Below are 24,531 nucleotides of genomic sequence, written 5' to 3'. Positions count from 1 at the left end.
CTATTAATCAAATATAAATTATTAATTGAAATACAAAAGCTCTTAAATAAATTAAGAATAATCAATAATAAAGAGTAAATAGTTTAATTTTTAAAAGTGATGGAAGAAAATCAACTGAAATTACATGATAAATAAAAGCAATAGCTTAAAAATTAAAATTAACTCTGCGATATAAAGCTTAGCGTTTTAAATAAATTAGATGAAAGCTCATGTTGGAGCGATAGTTAAAGAATGAAGCTTACTTAGTCTTTTTCTTCATTTATAGATGAGAAATAATAGTAGAATTATGGGGATTTTAATATACATTGCAAGTAATAGGAAATATGCAGTTAAAATAAATCAGTAAATTGCCTGGATAAATTGGAATACTCTCAAAAGTAGAAATATAACCATTTAAATGTCACGGGAACTTAAAATAATATTATTAATATATCAAATTCTGACTTGAAACATATAAAATCCGATTTTTAAATAGATAACTCTTCTTATATTAAAAAACAATCAGTAGAATATAGGAGCAGCTAGTATTAAGAAAGCAAAGAAAAGAGCTAATTGTGCCAAAAATCAAGCAAAGCTAGAGTGAAAGTAGGCTTAAGCATGAAGAGAGAAAAATTAGTAAGAAAAAACAGTATTGTTAATATGAAATTACTAACAAAAATTAAATAGAAAATCTCATATTTTCACTAAAAGTACACACTAAGTGGCAGAACATCATTACTTAATTAGGACATAAGAACTCATATTGAAGACTTGAGTGATGGTACTCGTTAAAATTAAATTTAGTATTACTAATAGTTGATAGTAAATTATTTACCTAGTCTTGAAAAGCTGATAGGAAAATACAGTTTCCCAATAATAACCAACTTCAGCATAGTAGGACTATTCATCAAGATATTCTTTTCTATTATTAACTGCTTATTTCTATATACATATTCCCTTTTTCTAGTCTTTTCAGATTAAAGCTAATAATTAGAAGTAGCGCTAAGACTAATTATTCCTTTGTGGATAATAGAGATTTTATTTAAATTAAATATGCATCCATAAAAAATAATTAATTAAATAGATCAACGAAAACAATTACTCAAATATTACATAAAACAGCAATCTTTTTCAGATGTAATTCCTTTAGTCACAAGTTTTATATCCTTATCATTTTAGCATCACAAATTATACTTTGAGGTAGTTGTTTTAATGAAAGCATATAATGTATTGAATGATCTTTAGGATATTTAATAAAGACTTTGTATGATTCTAAAAAGGCATTATATCATTTAACTATTTTATTTAATAATGCAGCTCTTTCTAATAGCCCATGTGGTAAGTTGTTTATGGAAAGCACTACAATCGATTCAAGCAGACTATTTTGGAGAATAGCAAACTTGGTAAGAAGATTTAGCAATATAAGATTTAATTTGGTGGAGAAATTACATTTGGTCATTATATTGGTCTCTAACTTTGATGACAACAGGCTCAAATCAAATAAAAACAGCATCAGAAGCTTATTTTACATGTTTCATTATGCTCTTTACAACAATAATCTTTGGATATTTTTTGAATGCAATAGGTATTATACTTTCTGAGATAGACCAATAAAACTCAGCAGTAAAAAGTGATTTGAGCATCATCAATCAATATATGAGGAAAAGGAACATATCTAAGTGAATTAATTTTTTTATTTATTTTTTTTTATGACGACTTCTATAAAAATTAATCAAGGACCTTGTAATAATAAGTTAATTTCAGTTTACAAAACTACTATCGAAAGAACTATTAAAAAATCTCAGAGGAAAATTTCAAAATTTTAGGAAAGATTTCATTAGATCTTCAAAAATCTGTTTTGAAAGAATAAAATATACAAATATTAAACAAAATTCAATGCTTGAAAAATAACTTTAGCTTAAAATCGATTGAAGAGTTATCGCTAAGAGTTAAAGAAGAATATTACATGCCAAATCAAGTAATAATTAATTCAGATGAATAATATGATGGATCTATGTTTTACATTATTTCTGGATAAAGTAATTTTTTTGCTACATTTATTTTTCAAATCTAAGTTATTTAAAGTAGTTTTTTTCCAAAATAAAATAAACTTTGCATAATTTGACTTAAAATCCAATCTATTAAATATCTAAATCAAAAATACCTTATTTCAAATCAAATTATTTTTATTTAAGATATTCACACTATAAACAGTAAAAGATATATTTTTGATAAAATTAAAAATGAATAGAATATTTAAAAAAATTTTAAATATATTTAATAAAATAAAAATAAAAAAAATTAGAATTTTTTGTAAGAGATAAAATAAAAGATTTTATTATTTTTTATAAGATTAAATAATTTTTTATTTAATTAAATATCTAGTTGAATTAATTGGTAGTTTTTACAAAGAACAGTGTTTATAAACGCCCTTAAACAAAGTAAAAAAAGGAGATATAGTAGGAGAAATTAATTTTTTTACTGGCCTTCAGCAAACACCTTGTATCAGATCTAGTGGGTTTACAAAGGTTTTAAGGATATAGAGAAATAATTTTATTGAAATAATAAAATCAAACGAAATGGATTATGAAATATTCTGCTAAATAAATGATAAAATAAAATTATAATTAGATTTTTCAGATATTATAAAAAATTATAATTGCTCAATTTGTAGAAAATAAAATCATTTTTAACTTTAGTGTCCACTTATTAGCCTTGATAGAGAACCTTTCATTTTTAAGACTGCTAAGCTGTATAATCAAAAATAAAAAAGACTCAAATTTAGTAGAAGAAAAGAAAAGAAAATAAATAGTCTAAATAACATGAGAGATACTTAAAAGGATATTAAAGTTTTAATAAATAATATTAAAATTTTAAATTAGAGTATTTCAACATACTAAAAACTTGAAGCTCAGTTTTTTTCTGATGAAGAGGATGAATTTGTTAAAAGCCAAATCAATCAATCACTAACTAACGAAAGCCAAGATATCAATAAAAATAATTCTTAGGAAGATAATTCTTTTTAAAAATGTAAATACGATTAAGTTTAAGTTTAATTGGATTCGAGCATTAAAATTCATAGATACTCAAATACCACAAAAAATTAAAAGAGTTTAAGCGATTTAGAGGTAAATTTTTATTTATTTCTCTAAAATACTTTATATTTCTAAAATCTAGGAACATTCACTAGCTTAGGTAAACGATTACTAGAAGAGCTAGTTTAATTCACTTCGCTCAGAGCTTTAGCACTCATATGAAATAAGCAATGGTGATAGTTAGAGAAGTATAAAACGATAGTAAGAAATGATTAGAAAAAATTCAAGAGATATTTTATAAGGGGCATATGAAGGTGAGCTTTCGAGAAAAAAAAGTTATATGAGAAACTACCTAAAAAGCAGTAGCAGTTTAAGGACAAATTTTCATGGTTAAATTTCATCTGTTGAGGAATCTAAATTACAATAAAATGAAAATCAAAGCAGTTTAACCCCAACAATTAAAAAAAGTAACAGTAAAATTAACAAATAAGAAACTATAAATGAGCAAGATGTGCAAAATTAAATCTATTTAAATAACTGCAATAATAACTCCATACCATAGAACAACTTTTATGATTATAATTTTGAAAAGCCACAAAATTTCAAATTCTACTATTCTCAAGGAAATTTAAAACTGCAGATATTCAGGTATAATAGATACATTAAAAAGAAAATTAGGAATTCTAAGAGAAATAAAAAAATTATTTGAAATAAATAAATAAAATAACATAAATATTTATATTTAAAAGTTATTATTAATTTTAAATGATGTTTGTTTTTTTTTATTAAATCTATATTTTTTTTTAAATATTCTTTCTTTTTATGAAAATAAAATAACAAGGAAAATCAAATATTTTTTAAGGTTCTTTCAATACATGTAAGGTTAAAATAAGAAGTTTATTTATATGCTTTAAAATTTGAGAGTCAACCTTAAACTTTAATACTTTACCTCCAATTTTTTTAACTTCCATAAGAAAAATAAGAAATATTTTTTAAATTCATTTATAATTTAAAAAACTTGATATAATCGAGTTCCAAAATTATTAGTTCTTTACAAGTCTAAAACTTTCTCTTATGATTGAGATAAAAAATTAAAAATTTACGAATTATCATTTTTTTTTAATTTAATTTATAAAAGTCTGATTTATTTTATTCTTATTGATTTTGAGCAATCATAAAATAAAGAAAATTCAAGAAAATAAGTAAAAAATATAAGTAGAATAAAAAAAATTTTTTATGTAACAATTAGAGTTTTATTATAAGCTTGAACATTAATATTAAATAATTTTTTTCTTATACAATTGACTAAAATAAAAGTTTTTATTTTTCAATTGCAGTTTATTTGAAAAAATGTCATATAGAAGTAGGTGTTTGTGTATTTTGATAGCAATAACTATCAGTTTTAAAACTTAGAGAAATTAATTTTACTCTTATTAATTTTCTTTATTTACTCCAAAATAGACACTTTATATTTTATCGAAATTAATTATTCATCAAAATGACATTTTTAAAATTTTTCATGGTTTGAACATATTAATTAATATCTTTTTGTCAAGGATATTTTTATTTAATAATTCTGTCTGTTATAAAAATATCTTGAAAATAATTTAATAATATAAATTAAAAAATAATAATTTGCTTTTATTTTGAATTTATTATTTAAATTTTATTAATCTACAAAATTAATTAATTTAATAAATTAGTAAAGACAGACAAACAAATATTTTAAATCACAATTAATTATCATCAAGTAAAGGTTTTTCCATTTTTTTAGCTCTTCTTACTGCTTAATCTGCAGTAATACCTTCAAATTCTAATGCAATTTACTCTTTTGTTTTGCCTTTAGTTTCTATTAATTCTTTATTAAAATAAAATAGAGATGTAAGTGAGCAGAAAGCAAAGAAAATAAATGCTCCTCCTACTCCAAAACCTAAAACTAAATAAGGGAAAACTAAACCCACGAGCAAAGTAAAGATCCATATAACACAAGTACTGATAGAGAGTCCAACTTAATCAAGAATTTCTGCTTAGTAAGCCCAAACAAGAGGTCCCTAACTAATAGAGAAGCTATTAAAAGTAAGATATGATATTAATACGCTTTATATAAATTAAAAAATTACAAGAAAAGATAAGCACAAATAGATCCAAAACTAAGTACAAAATTATCTGAAGAGCTAAAGTATGACATTAAGAAAAGGCATCCAGTCATTGCACTTACACCTTTTTTTAAACAATTAAAAAAATATATATACATAAGTTACAAAACAAAAAGCTACCTTTCATGATCATTTATCTTCTACCATACTTTTCACTGATTATAGCACCATACACTGTTGATAATATTAAAACTATACCTAAAAAGCTAGTGAAAATGCCTGCATAAGCTTCTTAATGAGAATCTTCAAATATCTTATTGGAGTAAAACATAACAGCATTAATTCCAGTTAATTGATTGGATATGGAGAAAAACAAACCAAGATAAAATCTTCTTTTGTAAGACTTTGTATTTCTATTATCAAATGGGATAGGATTCTATCCTAATTCAGTGACAGGAGTATCAAAATGCTTTGAAACTGGTTTGTTTATTTCATCTTAAGCATCATCTAACTATTTAATAATATTCTTAACATCTTCTTATCTAGTATAAATTGCTTAGAGAGCTGCTTTTAAGTCAGCAATATTTCCATTCTTATGCATGTAGCTAGGAGTATCATAACTAAAAGTTGTAGATAAAAAATAAGCTCTAGCTATACCGAAAATTATAGAATAACCTAAATTGAATCTCCATTATGACTTTTTAATTAAATTAAAAATTAATAATAACATTTTTTATGAATTGTCAAATAAATAAATAAATATTTTATTTTTAGTAAAATGATTCTTTAAAATTCTGAATTTTATTTTGAAATTTTGAATAAAATTTCTTTTTTTATTTACTTAATCAGTATAGGATTCCATTTAAGCGAGATCTTATTTGCTTGGCAAAAATGCTCCAATAAAAAAACTTAAAAAGAGACCACTACAAATGAATATTTAGTTCATACAACCTGTAATACCTCTCATTGAAACAGGAGAAAATTCAGTAATATATGTGGATATGTAAGAACAATTCAAGCCAATAACTAATCCTGAAACAAATCTACCTAAAAGTAAAAATATGAAGCTAGAATCTAAAATTTAAAACAAAACACTAGCAATTCCTATTAAATCTAAATAAATGCAAGCCTTTCTTAAGTTTCCTTAAGTATATTGAAGAGCTTACACACCCAAAGGAGAAGATACAATACAACCTACAGAAGCAGAAATTGTTATGAGAGTTGGGTATAAAGTCTCCTCAAATCCGCCTTTCCATCCATTCAAGTAAACCATAACTATAATGTTAAAATAAAGCATTAACATATATTCTAAATAAATCTAAGCTTTACCTGTCGAAAGAGTGTTGTAAACACCCATATTATATCCGAAATATAAACTACCTAAGCATATATTGCCTATCAAAAGAAGTACATGCTTTTTATTGATTTCTTAATCCATTTTAACTTGCTAATTACTAAATTTCACACTCTCTTTTTATAATATAAATTTATGTAAATTTTTAAAATTAATTACTATAAAAAATCAAATTTTGTGTATCTTAATTTAATGATCAAAAATATCTAATCAATCAAAATAAAATATTTGTAGATCCCATCTAATTACTATGTGAGGTCAATTTATTATGTATTAACCACTATCTATTTCACATAAATTTTCATATCTATTATTACAAAAATATGCAATTTTTTGGCTTTTTCTTTTCAATTTCTACTACTATTCACATGTTAAGTCATTGATTTATTTCCTTTCACTAAATTCTAACATTATGCTATGAACACATAAATTATTTCATTTATTTTTAATAATATATTTATTTCTTAAAACTTAAGATTAAAATTGTGTTTTAAATAATTCTTATTTAACTCTACTTTAAATAATAATAATTCAAACATTGAAAAAAAATTCTTCAAAAATATGATAAGAGAGTTTATATAAGATAAATTAGAATTAAATTAAAGGAAAATACAATTTAAAAAAAATTTTTCAGATAAATTTTAAATAAAAACATAGTATTTTTAGAAAAGTATTTGTTTTAATCATTTTATAGAACAGCAGTATGTATATCTTAATAAAGCTATTTTGAATATTTTAATGAATTTATATTACAATATATTTTTTTAATAAAATTTAAATCATGGGATTAAGTAATAATATATTTTTTCTTTCTTAATATTTATTATACTTTTTCTTACTAAAATCATTTTTTTAATTTTATATCTGAAATCAGTTTTAAAAATATACACACACTAATAAATACATGTCAGAATAATCAAATTTATTATCTTCAATTATAGAAAAAGATTTTGTTATATTTAAATTCATAGATATTAATTATTTATTTATTTATGTTATCAAGAAGTAAAAACACAGATCTGCCTTTAAAAATGAAGAAAATAAATTTTTGGTTAATTGTGAAAGGTATTAAATTTTATAGTTTATATTTATGGCAATTAAGAAAATATGTGAAGTAAATTAATTGTTATAGCTTTGTTTGTGAAAAAAAATAAATCCATTCATAGATCCTTAAATGATTTAGATATTTATGTAATTCGGTTAGCAATTATTAATATCATATTGAACTCTTGGAATATATATATTAAAAACCTAGTTATTTTAAATAACTTAATTGATTTATGGAGTAATATAGTATTAATAAATATAACAATTTTAAATAAACAAATTTAGTAGGGCTTTACAATTTTCAATTTATATGTTGAATTAAAGGCAGACATAAAAAGTAGATTTACAAAGAGGAGTAAAAGTAAATGAAATAAATATTGTGAGGAAAGCATTACTAATGTCAGATTTAGTAGAAAATTTTAGTAAAAGAATTATAGAATAGTAGTATTAGGTGCTTTCAGATAACCCTGAGCTAAAGGAAAACATCTTGCTTATTGAAAATTACTACACGAACATCTAGTTTGAATTCTGCAATATAAATATTTTTGCACTTAAAAAAATAATTAAATGGAATTTAAAAAGCTTAAGGTCAATAAAAATTAACAGATGCATATTTCATTTATCAGATGGAGATGCAAACGAATTTAAAAACCCTGTAAGTAATGGTCGTATGCTCTAAGAGATTGATTTCGTCTATTTGATTCAGACATTTCAATTCTTTGATATTGAAGAGATAGAGTTAAATTTGACCAAAGAATAGTAAATAAAATTTATTAATGAATAATATGCTTAAAAGGTTTAATTGAAAGACATCAGAGATAAAAAAATTGTCCTTCCATAATTAGTAGAGCTTGTCCCAGCATCATCATAAGTATAAATAGAAATGAACTAAGGACACGAAGTTATCAATTTCGAAGCTGATAAAGAAAAAGAGCATCATCATCATCACTACACAGAAAATACAATGTCAGAGCAAGATTTAATGTAAACTTTTTAAATTTATTAATTTGCTGTCGGTTGAATTTAAATATTAAAATGAATTTACCAATTTATTTATTTATATTTGTTTGTTGATTTAAAAATATCCTCAACACTTACTTAATTTTAAGCAAGATTTAAGCTATTTATTTAATCATAAAAATCAACTATTTGCATTATTTTGCAATATTAATATTTTGGTAACAATTTTTTGAAGTAATTATTTAATTTATCATTCATTCGTATTTAACTTTTCTTAATTAAAATAGTGAATAATTTGGTTGTGAAAAGGAATGCAGACTAATTAATTATGAGTAGATAGAAAAACCTTCATTCATCAAATCTTTTCAACATGGTGACTAAAAAAAATTTGCTTAAGATTTAATTTGGGGAGATTTGATAAATCCTTTAAAAATGGATGACTAATTAAACATTAACAAAATCTCAGAGATTTAGTAAAACTTAAGTTTCTATAAAACTTACACAAAGTATGCTTTGATGGATAATAAGTTATTGATTTTGGGTGATGTGCTATACAACAATGTTTCTCAATAATAACTATATAATTTAATTTAGCTGAATTACATGAGCATAAATAGTATCATTTTCAAAGATACTGGTAGAATTCCAAGTAAATCATTTAGCGATTTGATGAATCAGCTTTTTATTATAGAGAAAATTGATGAAATTTCATTTTTAGCTTCAGTAGTAGAAGAAGAAAGTTTCAAAGACTTGCAATATTTGATTGGATCTAAAAAAGTTTAATTTATGATAATCTATAGATCTCATTTCCTTGCTTCAGAAATTTATCACCTCTTTTAAATGCATGCAACAAAAAAAACTCCCTTGATGCATGATGTTAACATCAATCATTATAGATATACCATATTGGATCTATTTTCTAAAACTTATTACGAATTTACTCCTTATGCTTTCTAATCAAGTTTTGCTTCAGACTTTTTAAGTAAATCTGAACTAGAAAAAATCATCACTAACAATTAAGATAACTTTTAGACAGCTATAGAATATAATAGAGCTTACTCTTAAATGATGGAAGCTGAAAAGCTTTATGAGCGTTAGCAAGATTATCCAAAACTTATTTATAATAGAATTATATTTTACCAAGGAAAAAACCTTTCGATTATCGGCAAGAATGTTAGTGAAAAAATACTATTTAAGTAAAATTTTTTAATTATTTAAACATTTTTACTTTATTCTTCCATGAAAAGCTATAAATTAATATTGAATATAAAAATAATTGTTAATTTTTGTAAAACACATATTCACAAATTTTATACATTGATCACTCACTCAATTAATCAAATAATGTTTAAATTACTCACTCAATTAATCAAATAAGGTTTAAATTACTCACTTAATTAATCACTCACTACTACTAATTAATTAATTAGTTTTTTTAGTGAAAGATATTTGATTTTCATTTTTCCAAAAAAGCTTAAAATTTGATCTTAGCAAAATTTTATTATTAAGTTTTGAAATTTTTGATTTTTAGTTAATGATAAACCTTTTAAAATTATTATTTTTCCTTTATGTTATATTTTTTAAGTTGAAATTATTTTGAAAAAGGTACTGGATATTTGTAAAGAAAGCGAATAGCAAATAAGAAATTGATTAAATAAAAAAGGCCAAGCTTGATATAAAATAAGATGAGTTAATAAATGACTTGGATAAATTTATTAATCAAGATGACTTAAATGTTGTAAATTGTAGCTTAATAAATATTTTGATAGGATTTATTTAGGAAAAAGAATTAAAAATTGAGTATTAGCAACTATACAGGCAATAAAAGTCATACAAAATTCTCTAAAGCAAGTATCCTATTAGCATCGTTGAGAATATTAGATACAGTTAAAAATATTATTTGCAAACAGCTGTTGCATATTTAAGGGGTTTTACAAAGATCAAAGGACAGTCATTGTATTTTTTCATCAACAATGATGAACTGCACAGATCACTCTGTGAAAATAGATGGGATTTTTCTAATTTTGAAACTGAAGAATATTCTTTAATTATTAAGGAATCAGTAAAAATAGGATTAAATGCTTAGCTAGTTGGGAATTTAACTTAAATCATTGATTTTAATAAATTAACTCATTTAAATTTAGATGGAATCCGTGAAAACACCACATACTCTTATTTATCTGATGTGTTTTAAGCAGCTATAAATTTGAGGGTACTTACAATGAGAGAATGCTTGCTTAATATGAAAAAAATCAGTTCAATTAATTTTGGCTTAGTTTCCAAGGAGCTTCAAGAATTAGATTTATCTAAAAACAGAGAAATTGATGATTTTTCGCTTCTCAACAATATTATGGCAAAGGCTACCTTTCTAAAGAAACTTGCTCTATAAGATATGTAAATAAACTAATCAAGATTAAAGAATGTGAATTTTTCTTTGCTCAGCAAATCTTTGGAAAATCTTAATTTAAGTAATAACAATCTAACAGACTGCATAGAAATAGTTGCTTCTTTGATTACCGAGACTTCTTCTTTAAAAATAATCAACTTGGCTTAGTGCTAGCTTACCAATCATCATTTGAAGAAAATCAAGTTTCCTGTTTCAATAGAATATTTAAATATAAGTTAAAATTACAATTTAGAATTTGGGGATTTTATTGATATTCTTCCTACAATAAATCAACCGAATTTGACTTATTTGGAGCTCAAAGATTTAAACATCAATTTGAAAAGCGAGAAATCCCAAACGTAAATTAAACAAAGTTAGTCATCTTTGAACAACATAGAGGAAGGTGATATAGCTACTCACTCTTAAAATAATTCTTAAATTCATTCTAATCATCCTTCGAATCCTTCTATTGTATTGAAGCATTCTTCTTCTAGTGAAAAATATATGAAAATTGAAGAAATAATTTTTCATCAAAATAAAATCTCAGAGGTGTCGAAGGTGAATGAAATACTGATCATTTGCAAAAATATGAAAAAATTTACGATTTCTTATTAAGAGATAGATGATTAGCAGATTAGCTTATTGAAACTTGATCACTTGTATGATAAGTTGATCAAAATTGACATTTCAAATAATTATTAAATAAAGAAATGTGATTTTTTAAATAAATTGTTTGAATAGCTTGTCAATTTGAAGTAATTCATCATGAGATATTGCTCTTTAACATAAGAAAAAATAAAAAATGTTAATTTTTCTTTGATAAGTGAGGGACTTGAAGAATTTGACTTGTCTGGAAACCCTGATATTTCTAACTTAGGTTTACTCAATGATTTGATGAAGAAATGCTAAAAACTTAAAATATTGAGTCTTGATTAAATGAAATTGACTGATGAAAAGTTAAAAAATGTAGACTTTTCATTAATAAGTCCTTTCCTTGAAAAGGTAAGCTTATCGAGTAATGATAACAGTGGTTAGCTGACCCGTTTTTACTTTTTGAATGAAATTATGAGGAAAGCAAAAACTTTAAAAATAATAAATTTGCAAGGAATAACTTTAAACGAAGTTTAGATAGATAATATTTCATTTGATAACGTTTCTCCAGAATTAGAGATTTTTAGAATTTAAGAAGGAAATGAAGGAAACAAAAGGAGTTTAACAGATTGGCTGATAAAGAAGCTAAATAGATATCTAAATATTTATCGCTTTTAAAAACGCCATGCTAATGCAGATTTATTTCCTTATCTTAATTATTTTGGTATCTGCTAATCATTCAATCTTACTTAGTACAGAATGTCAAAGGAAGAGATTAACTTTAAGCATAACAAAACAATCAAAGAAGAAGATAAGTAAGAAAATAAGACCTAGTAGGTTATACCATTATCGCTTACAAATATAGTCCACATTGACTTATTTATCAAATAAAAATAAGAGAAAAGAATGAGTCTACTAAACTAGAGCATTCAGCAAAAAAAATAACAATATACTTTCAACCAAGAATAGAGAATTCACCTTAGTGAGGCAGTTAACATATTTTATTTTTATTCTTTTTTCAAGAAATTTGAGTAGATGATAAACTAAGAAAACAGCCTTGTTAAGTAAGGGAAGGAGGAAAATGAATCTGATTCTAGTCCAAAACCACAAATTAAATCAAAAGAATAGTGGAACTTTTTTTTTGACTAAGTAATTGAGGATTAAAACGTGTATATCGATGTCAAATATCTTTTACTTCATTACATTAATGATAAAAAAATGTTAGAACAATTAAATTTAGATTTAGATACTCTCGAGCCTGAAAATCTAATACAGTTTATAAAAGTACTAGATTTAAGTAATAGGAAGTATTTTTAAAATGCTTTTATTATTTTCACCTTCACAAAATGCAAATTAATTCAAAAAATGTGCTTGCAAAAGATGTAGTTGCAGGTATAAGAATTTTTTGAATAGGTTATGTTCGAAGAATAAATGCATATTCATTTATGTAGTTTTGAAATGTTAGAAGAAGTGAACTTATCAGATAATTAAGTGAATTTATCTAAATTAATAAATGCAATTTTGTTGAATGCTCCTCATTTAAAAATATTGAATCTTTCTAACAGCAATCTAAACAACAATACTATGTTTAAAGTAGATCTTCTTCCAATATCATTAATTGATCTTAATTTATCTAATAATTAGAACTTCCAAAGCATAGCATTTTTGAATAATATATTTAAAATATGCACAAAGCTAAAAAACTTAAATCTTTCCAATATGAATTTAGATGATAAAAAATTTGAAGAGGTTCACTTTAATGAAATAAGTTCTGAATTAGAAATTCTAAACTTATCTGATAATAATCAAAAACAAGTTGCTGGTCATATTTTATCCAGTATTTTTACGAAATGCAAAAAACTTCAAATTGTGAATGTCTCTAATTTTGGAATTCATCATAATTATATTAAGCAAAACCTAATTAAATTTTCTGAGCTTTCATCTCATTTAAGAGAAATAAATCTATCTAGGAACTCAATTGTGTATTTCATGGGATTTTTAACAAGTATATTCAAAGCATCGCCTCATTTAGAAAAATTAGATTTAAGTTACTAACAACACATAAATTCTTATCAGTCAGAGCCTGTAAATATTCCAGCGAATAAGCTAAAGTATCTGAATATCAGCGGAAATTTGGTTCACGATAGCTTTTAATATGCTCCTGAAATAATTACTTAAAGTTCTTGCTTTGTGGGATTATTAGTATAGGATTTCAATTTAAATTACCAACGTTTAAACTCTCTTTTTGATGAAAAAGTAACAGAAAAAATTGAAGAACTTGATATATCTAACAATAATGTTATAACAGATTTGACAAATTTAAATTAGTTAAATAAAAAGGCAGAATTTAAAAGTTTGATTGCTAGAAATACTTGTTTAAATAATTATTTAATCAGCTAGCTAGACAAACAAGCTATATTTACTAATTTACAGAAACTGGATTTTGCTTACAACTTAAGCATATTAGATTATAGCTTTTTTAACGACTTATTCAAGATAGCAATAAATCTAAAAAGCTTAAATATATCGTATATGTAGGCCACTTAAGAAATGATAGGTCAAATAGATTTTTCCTAGACACCTTTAACGTTAGAAAATTTTGATATAAGTGGAAATGAGTTCATAAATAATTTCGAATTCTTAAACAAAATGTTTGAAAGAACAAAAAAAACTCTTAAAAATTTATACATGTCACAAATGAATCTAGATGAGAAACAATTATAAAATATTAACTTTGAAATATTGGTGGAATCAATTGAGTATATTGACTTTTCGAAGAATCCAAATTTAAAACAGATAGATTTCATGCTTAAATTTTTTAACGATTCCTCTGTAAAACTTCAAAAGGTTAAGCTAGATACTTTTTCTCATGATTTTGAGTAAGGAAGTTAATTGCAATATGTTGAAAAACTGGAGTGTGAGCATATAAAATACAAATACAATTTTTTCACTTAAGAAAAGTACGTTGCTAATATCAACATAATTAAATTCATCAGATTTCTTCAAAATGCATTTAAAAGAAGAAATGAAATACTAAGTAATAAATTTTCTTTTTACCTTTATTCAAATTTAAAATAATACTTTTTATTACATTAAACAGTAATATTTAAATTGATTTTTAATAAAAATTTGGATTAAATCTTTAATTTTTATTTATTACCGTAAAACCTCGTTAACTCGCAACCCACAAATTCAAAAAATCTTTGATTTATCGAGGTTTTTCTTAAATATAGGTTAATTTTTTAAGATTGAAATTTTTTCTTATTCAATATGAAGTTTCATAATATATTTAATTTAAATAAATAGTTAGAGTATTTTGAATATTAATTAATTAATTATTTTATAGGAAATAGTGATGGAAGTGAAGATAAGTTTTGGAGTCTTTTTAAGCTTTTTTTGTAATAGATGTTGCTAATTCAGTCTAAAAATTAAAATTTATAAGTTTTACTTCACTTTTTCTTTTTGTTGTTTAACGAAGAAAAGCTTAAAATCAAAGAAAAGCAAGAAAAATTCTTTATTTTCTCACCTTACTCAATGTTTTAAAAAAGTAAAATTAAGAAAGATAAGGTAATTAACTAATTAAAAGGAAAGGCACTGAATTTTGATTCATATAATCTTGCCTTCTTCGATTTAGATCTGGTAGAGCATGGAATGAATTACATATTTAGTTATGATAAATTTTACTTTCCTCACTTTAATGAGTTTTATTTCTAGGATTTTAAAAGCGAATAATTAGGAGAAAATGGTGTGAGTGGAGATGTCCTTTTTTTAGAAAATATGAACTAATTAATTGAAATCAAATAAGTAGAACAAGCTTTTTTACCATTGAAGATAACTATCTCAGACGATATTTTAAAATAAAAAAACTTGGATGAATTTACATTACTTTATTATTTAAATAGAGTTCCACCATCAGCAATCTTACTTAAAAACATGAGCATTTAGTTTGTAAAAAGTTGGTACGTCATAAATTACTATGCACCTCTTTCATATAATACATAAATAGAAGTAGATTTTGAATTGATTGAGAATACTTCTATAGGAAATTATTTGACACTCAATAGCTATAAAATGATAGTTCAGAATTATCGTGAGAAGTCTTTCTCAAGCTACATTAAATATTTCATAGGTCAAATAGGATACTTCATCTTTAGTATATTCCAAACTCAGCCCATGCAATTCAGATTTGATCATTCTGTTATCTTACTTGAGAGACAGTTTGGCTCAATACAATAAGCAAGGTTTAATTTACTTAGATTCCTCTTTCCTATTTATCAGTTTGTCTGCATATTTGGAGTCATTTTCTTTTCAACTTACAATTAAATAGCTTGCCATTAAGGTATCTCTTGGTATTCTTATATAATGTACGGTGTATATGGATTGCTTACATTTATTATTGAAGCAGATTTATTCGTCCTCTGCCTTGAATTTGTCAATCACCTTATCCCTGAATTCAAACCTGATTGTTAAACCGCATTTCCAAATAATTACATAAACTCCACAAAATAATTTTTGATTGATTTGAATTGGCTAAACACTTGGTACTTGAATTACTCAATTTCTTTCATATAAAGTTAAATAACCAGATTCGACTATTTTACAGATATTTCTTTTTTGTATTCTTTGTACACATGCGATGAGCGAGTTCTTTTTTGGATTTCTTTTACAGCTCTATCTATTCACTTATTATTCAATGTGATTTTGTACATATTAACATTTTCAGGTGAATCGACATATGGAAAATTAGTTACTGGTCGTATAGATAAACTCTATCAGATTTGCAATTTAGTCTAATTTTAAGCAGTTGCAGAAGTTTTAAATATTATTTCTCCATCAAATTCAATAACTTACAAAAAAAGGATGTACAATTAAAAAATAGTAAGCACATTTATAGGCATCTTATTTGAAAATATTCCTTAAATCATCATTCAAATAATTTATTTAGCTAAAAACAATACTATCACAATTAACGTTTTGTTTTCTATTATAACTTCTTGTTTGATGTTTGTGATAAATCTTTATAAATTCCTCACAGTAGTTCCATCTCGTCTGGGCTAAGAAGACTTTAATGCATTAAACACAAAAAAGAGAAATTAAGTACTCCCTGTATATCAAAAGAAGCTATAAGAGTATGAGTCTAATCTTCTTAAGTATAATTTAGTAGAGTAGCTGAAATGCATAAAGTCAACTCTTTACTACAAAAGTATCCTAGAGAAAAATTTTAACTCAATATCTGACATCCATAAAGAGATTCAGGTAGCTAAAGATTTAAGAAGATTTTAGCATAATTTGGATTTGATTGATTATTTCTTTTAAAACAAAATATTTATCGATAAACAGGAGTAGCTAGAAGAATTCAAATAAAAATATGAAAATCTATTAAATAATGAAATTACTTCATAAACCTAATTAGAAAAAGAAGATAAATAAAATAAAAATACTCACGGCATAAGTCATTTTAAACCATCAATCTAATTAAATAATAATAATCATTAAGCAAATAATAGTCATTATTAACATATTCATGAAGATCTCAAAGATACAACTCATTTAGTTAATAAAAAGTTAGAAATGCCTCACGATCAATCATCAGCATATTTGAATAAATCAAATCAGATTCTTCATAACAATAACAATTAAAATACATTTAATAACAACAACCACTAAAATCATGATTAAACTAGCACAAATAACCAAAATAAAAGTATATCCACTCATCCAGTATTCATCCATAAAGCAGAAAATCAGAACTCAAGTACTAAACCTAATCACCCAGCGACTCAATCGAAAGCATAAGCTAGTAAAAAAAAATGATAAAAGCAGCTAAACAATTTAGAATAGAAATAAATTCTAAATATTTTATTTATTCTTTCTTTTATTAATGTAAAAGAAAATATAAATTTGAAATAAATAATTTTATATAAAATGCATTAACAAATTTTGTTTGATTAAATTACTTTTTGAAAATTAGACAATTAAAAAATTCAATTTATTTTTAATTTAAAGTAAATTAACAAAATTAAATTTTTTTTTAATTTGAGATTTAAATCAATTAAATTATAATAAATTAGATGAAATTTAAATTAATTTTTTAATTTTTCTACAAAATTAAATGATTTTTATTTAACATTTAGAAATATTTTCAATGATTATATTTTTTTAAAATTAAATTATTTTTTAAGAAATTAATATATTAATTTGATATCTAAAATATTTACTTACAATTATTTTTTTATTGCTTGATAACTTTTCTGTTAAATTACAAAAAGAAGCAAAATTATTATTTTATTTTAATTGTTTGTATTTTCTTAATATTTTTGAATTTATTAAATTATTTATTATTGTGAAATAAAATAACTTACTTATTTTATATTTGATGTTTAAAGTTTTTTTTAAAATTATTTTACAATTAGTTTTATTTATTTATTAGCTAGTATGAGGTAACTTAATGAATTCTGACAATACAGAGTGTTTTTAACTTGGATGCTTCATGAAGTAATTTGATTATAATATAATAAATTTTTGATTTTGTGAATATATTGAAGTTGAATATAATTGCGGGAGAAATCCAAATCAAATTCAAAATTGAAAAATTTGGTATTGTGTTTACTATTTAGAATGATTGTTATTAAAGATAAATAAATAAATATTTCATTATTTTTGATTTTTGATAAATTGATTTGTAAACAAATACTTTAATTAATTAAGTACTGTTTTTAATAATATTTGAAAACACTTATTTGAGCAATTGATAATAAATAAATATACAAATAAATACATAAATAGGTCTTCTTTAACTTAAAGCCAATCAACAATTTATAACAGACAAACATATTTAATAACAGAAGACTGATTGATTATATAGAAATGATATAAGAATGCGAGTTTAAGGATTTTTTGGATATTTTTTATTAAGGCATCAACAGATAGAGGAAAGAATATGCATAGGAAATACTGAGTGAAGACCAATAAATTTCAATTTAAATTCTTGATTAGATTCTCAAAGGAAATTAAAAAGAGCAAGAAGACAAAAGAGCTCTTTACAAAAAATGTGAGATGTTTTGTGGTGAAGAAGATATTATTTTTTGCAAGTAAGAAATGTAAATGAATTAATATTCTACAAATCGCTCTGAAGTAGAAGAAGCAATTCACTATCTTTTTAACTAGATTTATTTGGACAATAAAAAGGAAATTTAGTATAATAAAAAACTAACTCATATGAAAATCCACTTAATTAAGACACATACTGATGTTTTAAGGTCTTGCTTTATGCTCTCTGCAAAACCTCTTCAAATAATTGAATTTTCTTATGATACCTTAATGGAATCTTATTTAATTTAAGGAAGACTCAATAGATATATATCTTAAGAGCCTATTAATTTATATGCTTTAAAAATAATTGATTAATTTAATATGAAGGTAAAATAATTACTTTATAGCAAAATTTAAAAATATTTTTAAATAAATAAATGACTAAATTAGGAAATTGTAATTGGTCCTGGTAGAGGACAGATTGATGAAAAGTTGAATTTCAAATTTAAAATACCATATCAGCTCTTAAAGGATTCTGGCATTTAACCATCAAACAATAAATGTGAGATTGAATTCTTTCACAAAATAGAGGCTGATATCTCTCATTATAACCATTTCGGATTTAATTTTGTGGATATAGACCACACATATTCATTGATTATGAGACAATCTTTTCATCCAGTTCAAAATGGCAGGGCAAGTGCTAAGTAAACAAAATAAATTTAATTAAAATTTACAAAAAAAGCAAAACAAATTATTCTAAAAGATCATAGAAGAAAAGACAGAGAATACTTTTTAAATAGCTTTTTTTATATTTTAAATTTTAAAGTCCATATTAAAAAAAATAAATAATTTATTCTTTTATTTTAAAAATAAATAAGAAAATCTAGGAGGGATAGTCCAGATGTGAGAAGAAGCAATAGCTTGTTTAAAAATAGACTAAGTTCTTCTTGCAACAAAGAAAATAGAATTCCTAATAGCAACGATAAAAGAACAATGTCTTCTGCATAATATAGTTAGAATAGTAGTGGATAAGATAATTTTTTTTCTTAGCAAGTAAACTAAAATCAACCTTATAGCTACTACTCTGAAAAAAGAAGTAAGGGTTAGCATCAGTAGCACATGGATTCAATATGGGAGGCTAATGAAAAAGATTTCTCTATATACAAAGATGATAATTTTAGAAGTGAACATAGAAGATAAAATTTTGGATCTTCGCAAAAATAGAAGTAAATATTTTCTTTTGGAGAATAAGATCAATCGTTTTTCGCTGATAGTGGAAATAAAAGTAGATAATTTGGACCAAGTAATAACTTTACTGAAACTAAAGACATTTTTTTTACTGATAGATAGCCTGTAAAATAAATAATTCCTGATAAACCATCTCAAAATTTGTTTTAAAACCCACAAAATAATATTTTTAAATAAACTCCGAATCCAATTATAATTCAAACTAACTAAAGTCAAAACTAACAACAAACGATTTTCAATGGAAATACCAAACCATCTAATTTATTTTGCAATTAAGCTGACAACACTCTTTAAGCTGGTAGCATATTTGCTACAACCTCTAATAGTGATAAAAATATTTTCAATAAAAATAACAAAGCTAAAGATATTTGGAATACAGGTAAAAAAGATCTTTTCTAATATGAAGGAAAACCAGAAAATAAATCATTGTAAAATCCAATCTTACTAAGCACAAACTTATTTTAGTAGAATAATGAGAATACCTATGCAATAAATAACAACAACTCTATCAAAAATACGAATAATAGCATTAATAATTTTAATTAAATAAATTAAAGTCTTGCAAGTTCTAACTAACAAAATCAAATTTTTCCATCTATTCAATAAATGAATACCTCTTCTGAACCACTTAATTTATTTCAAAATGCTTCTTGTAACTTTAATAATAATTCCATTTAATCTATCATACCACAATAACCACTTACAATAAACAACAATAATAATATTATATAAAACCCAATATAAAATTTAGCTCAAAACCAAATTTAAAATTTGATTTAAAACCCTATTCAAAATTTAGTTCAAAATCCCATAACTTTGAATAATTAAAATATAGCTTTATTAGACAATCAAAATTTAGAAAAAATGTCTTTATAATAATAAAGTAATAATATAGTTTCTCAAACTACTTTGCTAAACGGTAGTTTTTCTAATAACTCAATTGGAGTTAACAACAACCCTTTTTCTCAATAAGAAAGGTTTTATTTCAAAGGAGTAAAGCATACATTTGCTCAGTATGAAAATTTAGCAAAACTTCCTTAAAATCAAGAAAGCAAGCTTCCATCTAACAGGTTAAGAGTGAGATTTTTTTTAATTTTGTAAAATAAAATTAAAATTAAAATTTTTATTTAGGTTTAAAAAATATTGCTGGATTCAAGAAATTTCAAAGATCCAAACAAAAGAGCTCAAAAGTTAAAAGAAATAGAAAAAATTTATAAATGCTGCAAAGAACCATTTAAATCAGATTATTAAAAATATTGGAACACTGGAGAGCACTGTGATTTTACTCTTTCGCTAGAAAATGTAATCAAATTAAATATTTTAGACCAGGCCTTGTTAAATTTGTTTTCAATAAAACTTAGGATTAAGATGCCTTTTATAAATTGCACAAAGTAGTTGTTAGCCATTACTCTGAATATTTTAGAAAACTGTTTAATGAGCAAAAATTTACTCATTTTACTTTAAAATAAAATAATTTCAATAACGAAGCTGTCAGACTTATGTTTAAGTGGATGTATTTTAATGAGCTTCCTGCTCATGAATGGGAAGAAATGTCATTTAAACAAGCTTAATAAACACTTAATTGCGCTCTCTACACTAAAACATGGGAATTCCTTGTTTAAGTTGTAAAACTAGCTTCTTATTTTATTTAAAAAGTATTTTTTTTAAGGCTATTTTTTTATAAAAATAAAGATCATCAAAGTCATAATTCCAAAGATGACGAGTGAAAAATTAATTGATTTCTTGATTTTAAGCGAGTATTTACCAAATTACTTTGCTAATAGGAAAGATGATGAGTCTTTAAGCTTGCTGTTTGGAGTTTTAAAGCTATTATAAAACTATTGCATTTTATATTTCTCTAATAACTCTATTGAAATAATAGAAAAAACAGAAGATCTAAAAATACAATGTAAATTGATTAAAATATTTTTTTATTTTAGATTTTAAATTAAAAAAACTTTTCTTTCTTTAATAGAATTGGTTGAATTGAATTCAGACTTAATTTTTACTCTTGTTAATGAAACTTGCTTAAAATTTGACACATTAGATCATTTAGAGAGACTATTTATCTGGCTAAGCAAATAAGCTCCAGTTTACTTCGGGAGAAACATAGTCGAATTGTGCTCATTTTTTGAGAGCCAGTATCTGAGTATACAATAATTTGATAAAATTTATATGCCTTTTGATAAAGAAATAAAATCTCTAAAGAGCCATCTAGCCTACACAACTCCTTACTTTGATAAAACTCCAAATTTGATGAAAGAAACTCCAACTAAGAGCGCTTAGAAGTAAAATACATTTAAAATGGGATATATGTTAAAGTAATTTAAATATATTTAGGGTGTAAAATGAAGGAATGTTTGATGAAGACGATATTGTTTTCACTGAAATTGAAAATATTGAGCTTTCTAAAAAAGAGTGGCCTAGTTCTAATCTTATAAAATAGTCATTGAAAGAAGAATATGGTAAATAAAGGGATGCAATATTCAGTAGAGCTTGCGACTTTACTTTCTAATTTAAAAGACCTGATATTCCAACAGTGTTTATTAGTGAAGAATTTTACTCATATTCAAGGAAATGGAGAATTATTTTAATTGTAGATGGAGGAGAAGACTAAAAGTAAATTAATTAATTCTCTTAAATTTTAAATAAATTACCTTTCTTATAAATAAAGCATTTCTGTATTCGTAAGAGAAAGTGGTTAAAGGTCTTAGAAGGAGTTAGATGTGAATCTCTATAGCGAAAGAATTCTGTTCTCAAGTACTTTAATCAGAGTAGAATTTCAAGATAGAAAATCATGTGCTTTTGATATGTTTTACTCATTTGCCAACAATCAAAATATGACTGTTGGAAGAAATAAATTTTGTCAGGCTAAAAGAATAGCAGATGCATAAACTCATAATATTAAAATAAATGTTTGGGTTGAAGAGTTGAAATGTCATAGTGGGTTAATGCATTACATTTCCTAGAAACTAGTCTAATTAATAGGAAACGGATTTAATGAAGATCAAAAGAAACTTGCTGAAAGTGAAATAGAGTAATCTAATAAAAAAAGAATGATCAACAATGAGCCTGTATCGAATAGAAGATAGTCTGATAGAGTTATGGAAGCCTTGCTTGACAAAGAATGGGATAAAATTACAGCTTAAATGGACGAAGAAGGAAAAATCTTATCTCCTATTAAATCAAGTAATTGAATGATGAATTCAAATTGCATTTAAAATCAATCATATAAAAATTATTTTATTTAGAAATTCATTAATAAAAAATTTATCTTTCTTAAATTATTAAATTTTTACTTTTTAAAAAGGAATGAGTGTTAATAGAATTGCAAAGGATAACTTTTAGTAAAAGACTAAAGAGCTAAACATATTTTCTTTGCCTGTATTTGAGGCTTATTACATATTAACTTGTGATAATCTCAACATAAATCACGAAAAATATGCAATTCATCTTATTTACCGAGTTTGTTTAAATAAAGTAAATAATCTTATATCAATTAAGTGTTCAACAATATTAATTAATTTCGTTTATTTTGTTAGAGCGATATTGAAATAGATCTATTATTACATGGAGTTAGATTTAGCTATTTAGACTTAGATTAGATGCTCAATTTAGCAAGAGATCATAACGCTATAAAAAGAAATAAGTATTTTTAAAGCATGATTAGAAAAGAATTAAATTAAAGATTTGAGATGTATCAAGAAAAAATTGTTCCTCTTTAAAAAGGAAGAAACCATTACGACTATGCTCAATTTTATAAAAATCAAAATAGAAAAGATTTCAAATAAAATTTCCTAGATTGGTTATTTAATTAAGAGCATCATCCAGGTGAATTTATATTAATATTATAATTTAATTTATTAATAAATAAATATTTATTGTATTTAAAATTAGGATTTAAGAGTGAGATTCAAAAGATTTAGAATGCAATCAAAGCTTAAATGGAAGAGTTAAGGCAAAAAGAATTCGAAATAAATTAGTAATTCATGAAACTAAAACAAGAATAGGCAAACATGAAAGTGAAATAATTATATACCAATAGTGTTGGTTAAAAAATGCCATATACCTCTTCTGCAAGCACGAATCCATCTAATAACAGCCAAAATGGAAGCATTTAAAGCCAAGCCAGTAGCTTTGATGATAATTTAAATAGAAGAAATGTTATTTAAGCTCCTTCTTATACTCAAACAGAGCCGAGAGTGATTTACGGTTAAAATGGGTAACCTTTGTTAAATTTATCTAATCAAGAAAGATAAAGATTGAAAAGTGTTATGGACTTCAATAACAACAATATGCCTTACATAAGTAGTTCTAAATCTATAGAAAAAGATAATTGCACTATTTTTTGATAAAACCTGTTAACAAAATTTGTAAATAAATAAATAATAATTAATTAACTATTTTAATATTTATATATAATTGTTTATAATCATCTATTCTTCTATATTCTTTTTGTTCATTTTTAAATTTATTTATTATCTAAAAATAAGAACAATCATTAATTGTTACTTTTACCTTAAAAATAAAATTCACATCCTTACAATAAAATATTTTTACTTTGTATTTAAACAAAATAATTAAAATAAATTTAATAACTATTTAATTTTTATTCATCATAAATATTTACAGAATGAAAAATTTTCTTTATATTTTCTGGCTCAAAAAGTTTGGAATAGATGTTTTTTTAAAAGAAATCATAATAATAATACCGTAAAAAGTTTTTCCTTGTGTTTCATAATTCATGAAAAATCGCGAAAAACCGTCGAGTTAACTTCCAAAAATTTTCTAAAATGGCCT

At 23.8% G+C, this 24,531-nt stretch overlaps 4 protein-coding genes across 4 annotated transcripts; 3 read left to right on the top strand and 1 right to left on the bottom strand. All coding sequences in view use genetic code 6, as the record gives it.

Moving 5' to 3' along the window:
* The first annotated feature begins 40 nt into the window (after nucleotides 1-40).
* TTHERM_00001210 (cyclic nucleotide-binding domain protein) lies at nucleotides 41-3,857 on the top strand. The gene is made up of 4 exons (XM_001008001.2): nucleotides 41-1,658; nucleotides 1,717-2,018; nucleotides 2,365-3,107; nucleotides 3,157-3,857. The coding sequence occupies exons 1-4, from the start codon at nucleotides 100-102 to the stop codon at nucleotides 3,721-3,723; spliced, it is 3,171 nt and encodes a 1,056-aa protein (XP_001008001.2). The 5' UTR covers nucleotides 41-99; the 3' UTR covers nucleotides 3,724-3,857.
* An 887-nt stretch (nucleotides 3,858-4,744) lies between these two features.
* On the bottom strand, nucleotides 4,745-6,548 carry TTHERM_00001200 (MFS transporter; the record flags this gene model as incomplete). Its single annotated transcript, XM_001008000.3, has 5 exons — nucleotides 4,745-5,081; nucleotides 5,135-5,234; nucleotides 5,291-5,807; nucleotides 5,952-6,385; nucleotides 6,440-6,548. 5 exons carry the CDS (start codon nucleotides 6,546-6,548, stop codon nucleotides 4,745-4,747), a joined length of 1,497 nt encoding a protein of 498 aa, XP_001008000.2.
* Nucleotides 6,549-7,908: 1,360 nt separating this feature from the next.
* Nucleotides 7,909-17,262, top strand: TTHERM_00001190 (transmembrane protein, putative; the record flags this gene model as incomplete). Its single annotated transcript, XM_001007999.2, has 4 exons — nucleotides 7,909-8,495; nucleotides 8,759-9,667; nucleotides 10,077-14,485; nucleotides 14,795-17,262. 4 exons carry the CDS (start codon nucleotides 7,909-7,911, stop codon nucleotides 17,260-17,262), a joined length of 8,373 nt encoding a protein of 2,790 aa, XP_001007999.2.
* Nucleotides 17,263-18,315: 1,053 nt separating this feature from the next.
* Nucleotides 18,316-24,083, top strand: TTHERM_000001189 (BTB/POZ domain protein; the record flags this gene model as incomplete). The annotated part of the gene is made up of 12 exons (XM_012795616.1): nucleotides 18,316-18,867; nucleotides 18,931-19,187; nucleotides 19,362-20,808; nucleotides 20,863-21,033; nucleotides 21,093-21,356; nucleotides 21,424-21,640; nucleotides 21,707-22,019; nucleotides 22,072-22,350; nucleotides 22,406-22,920; nucleotides 23,042-23,211; nucleotides 23,274-23,562; nucleotides 23,629-24,083. The coding sequence occupies 12 exons, from the start codon at nucleotides 18,316-18,318 to the stop codon at nucleotides 24,081-24,083; spliced, it is 4,929 nt and encodes a 1,642-aa protein (XP_012651070.1).
* Between the last annotated feature and the right edge of the window lie 448 nt (nucleotides 24,084-24,531).

This window comes from Tetrahymena thermophila, assembly GCF_000189635.1.
Source record: "Tetrahymena thermophila SB210 genomic scaffold scf_8254803, whole genome shotgun sequence".
Taxonomy (NCBI): Eukaryota; Ciliophora; class Oligohymenophorea; order Hymenostomatida; family Tetrahymenidae; genus Tetrahymena; species Tetrahymena thermophila.
This window is presented reverse-complemented; position numbering and strand designations above follow the sequence as displayed.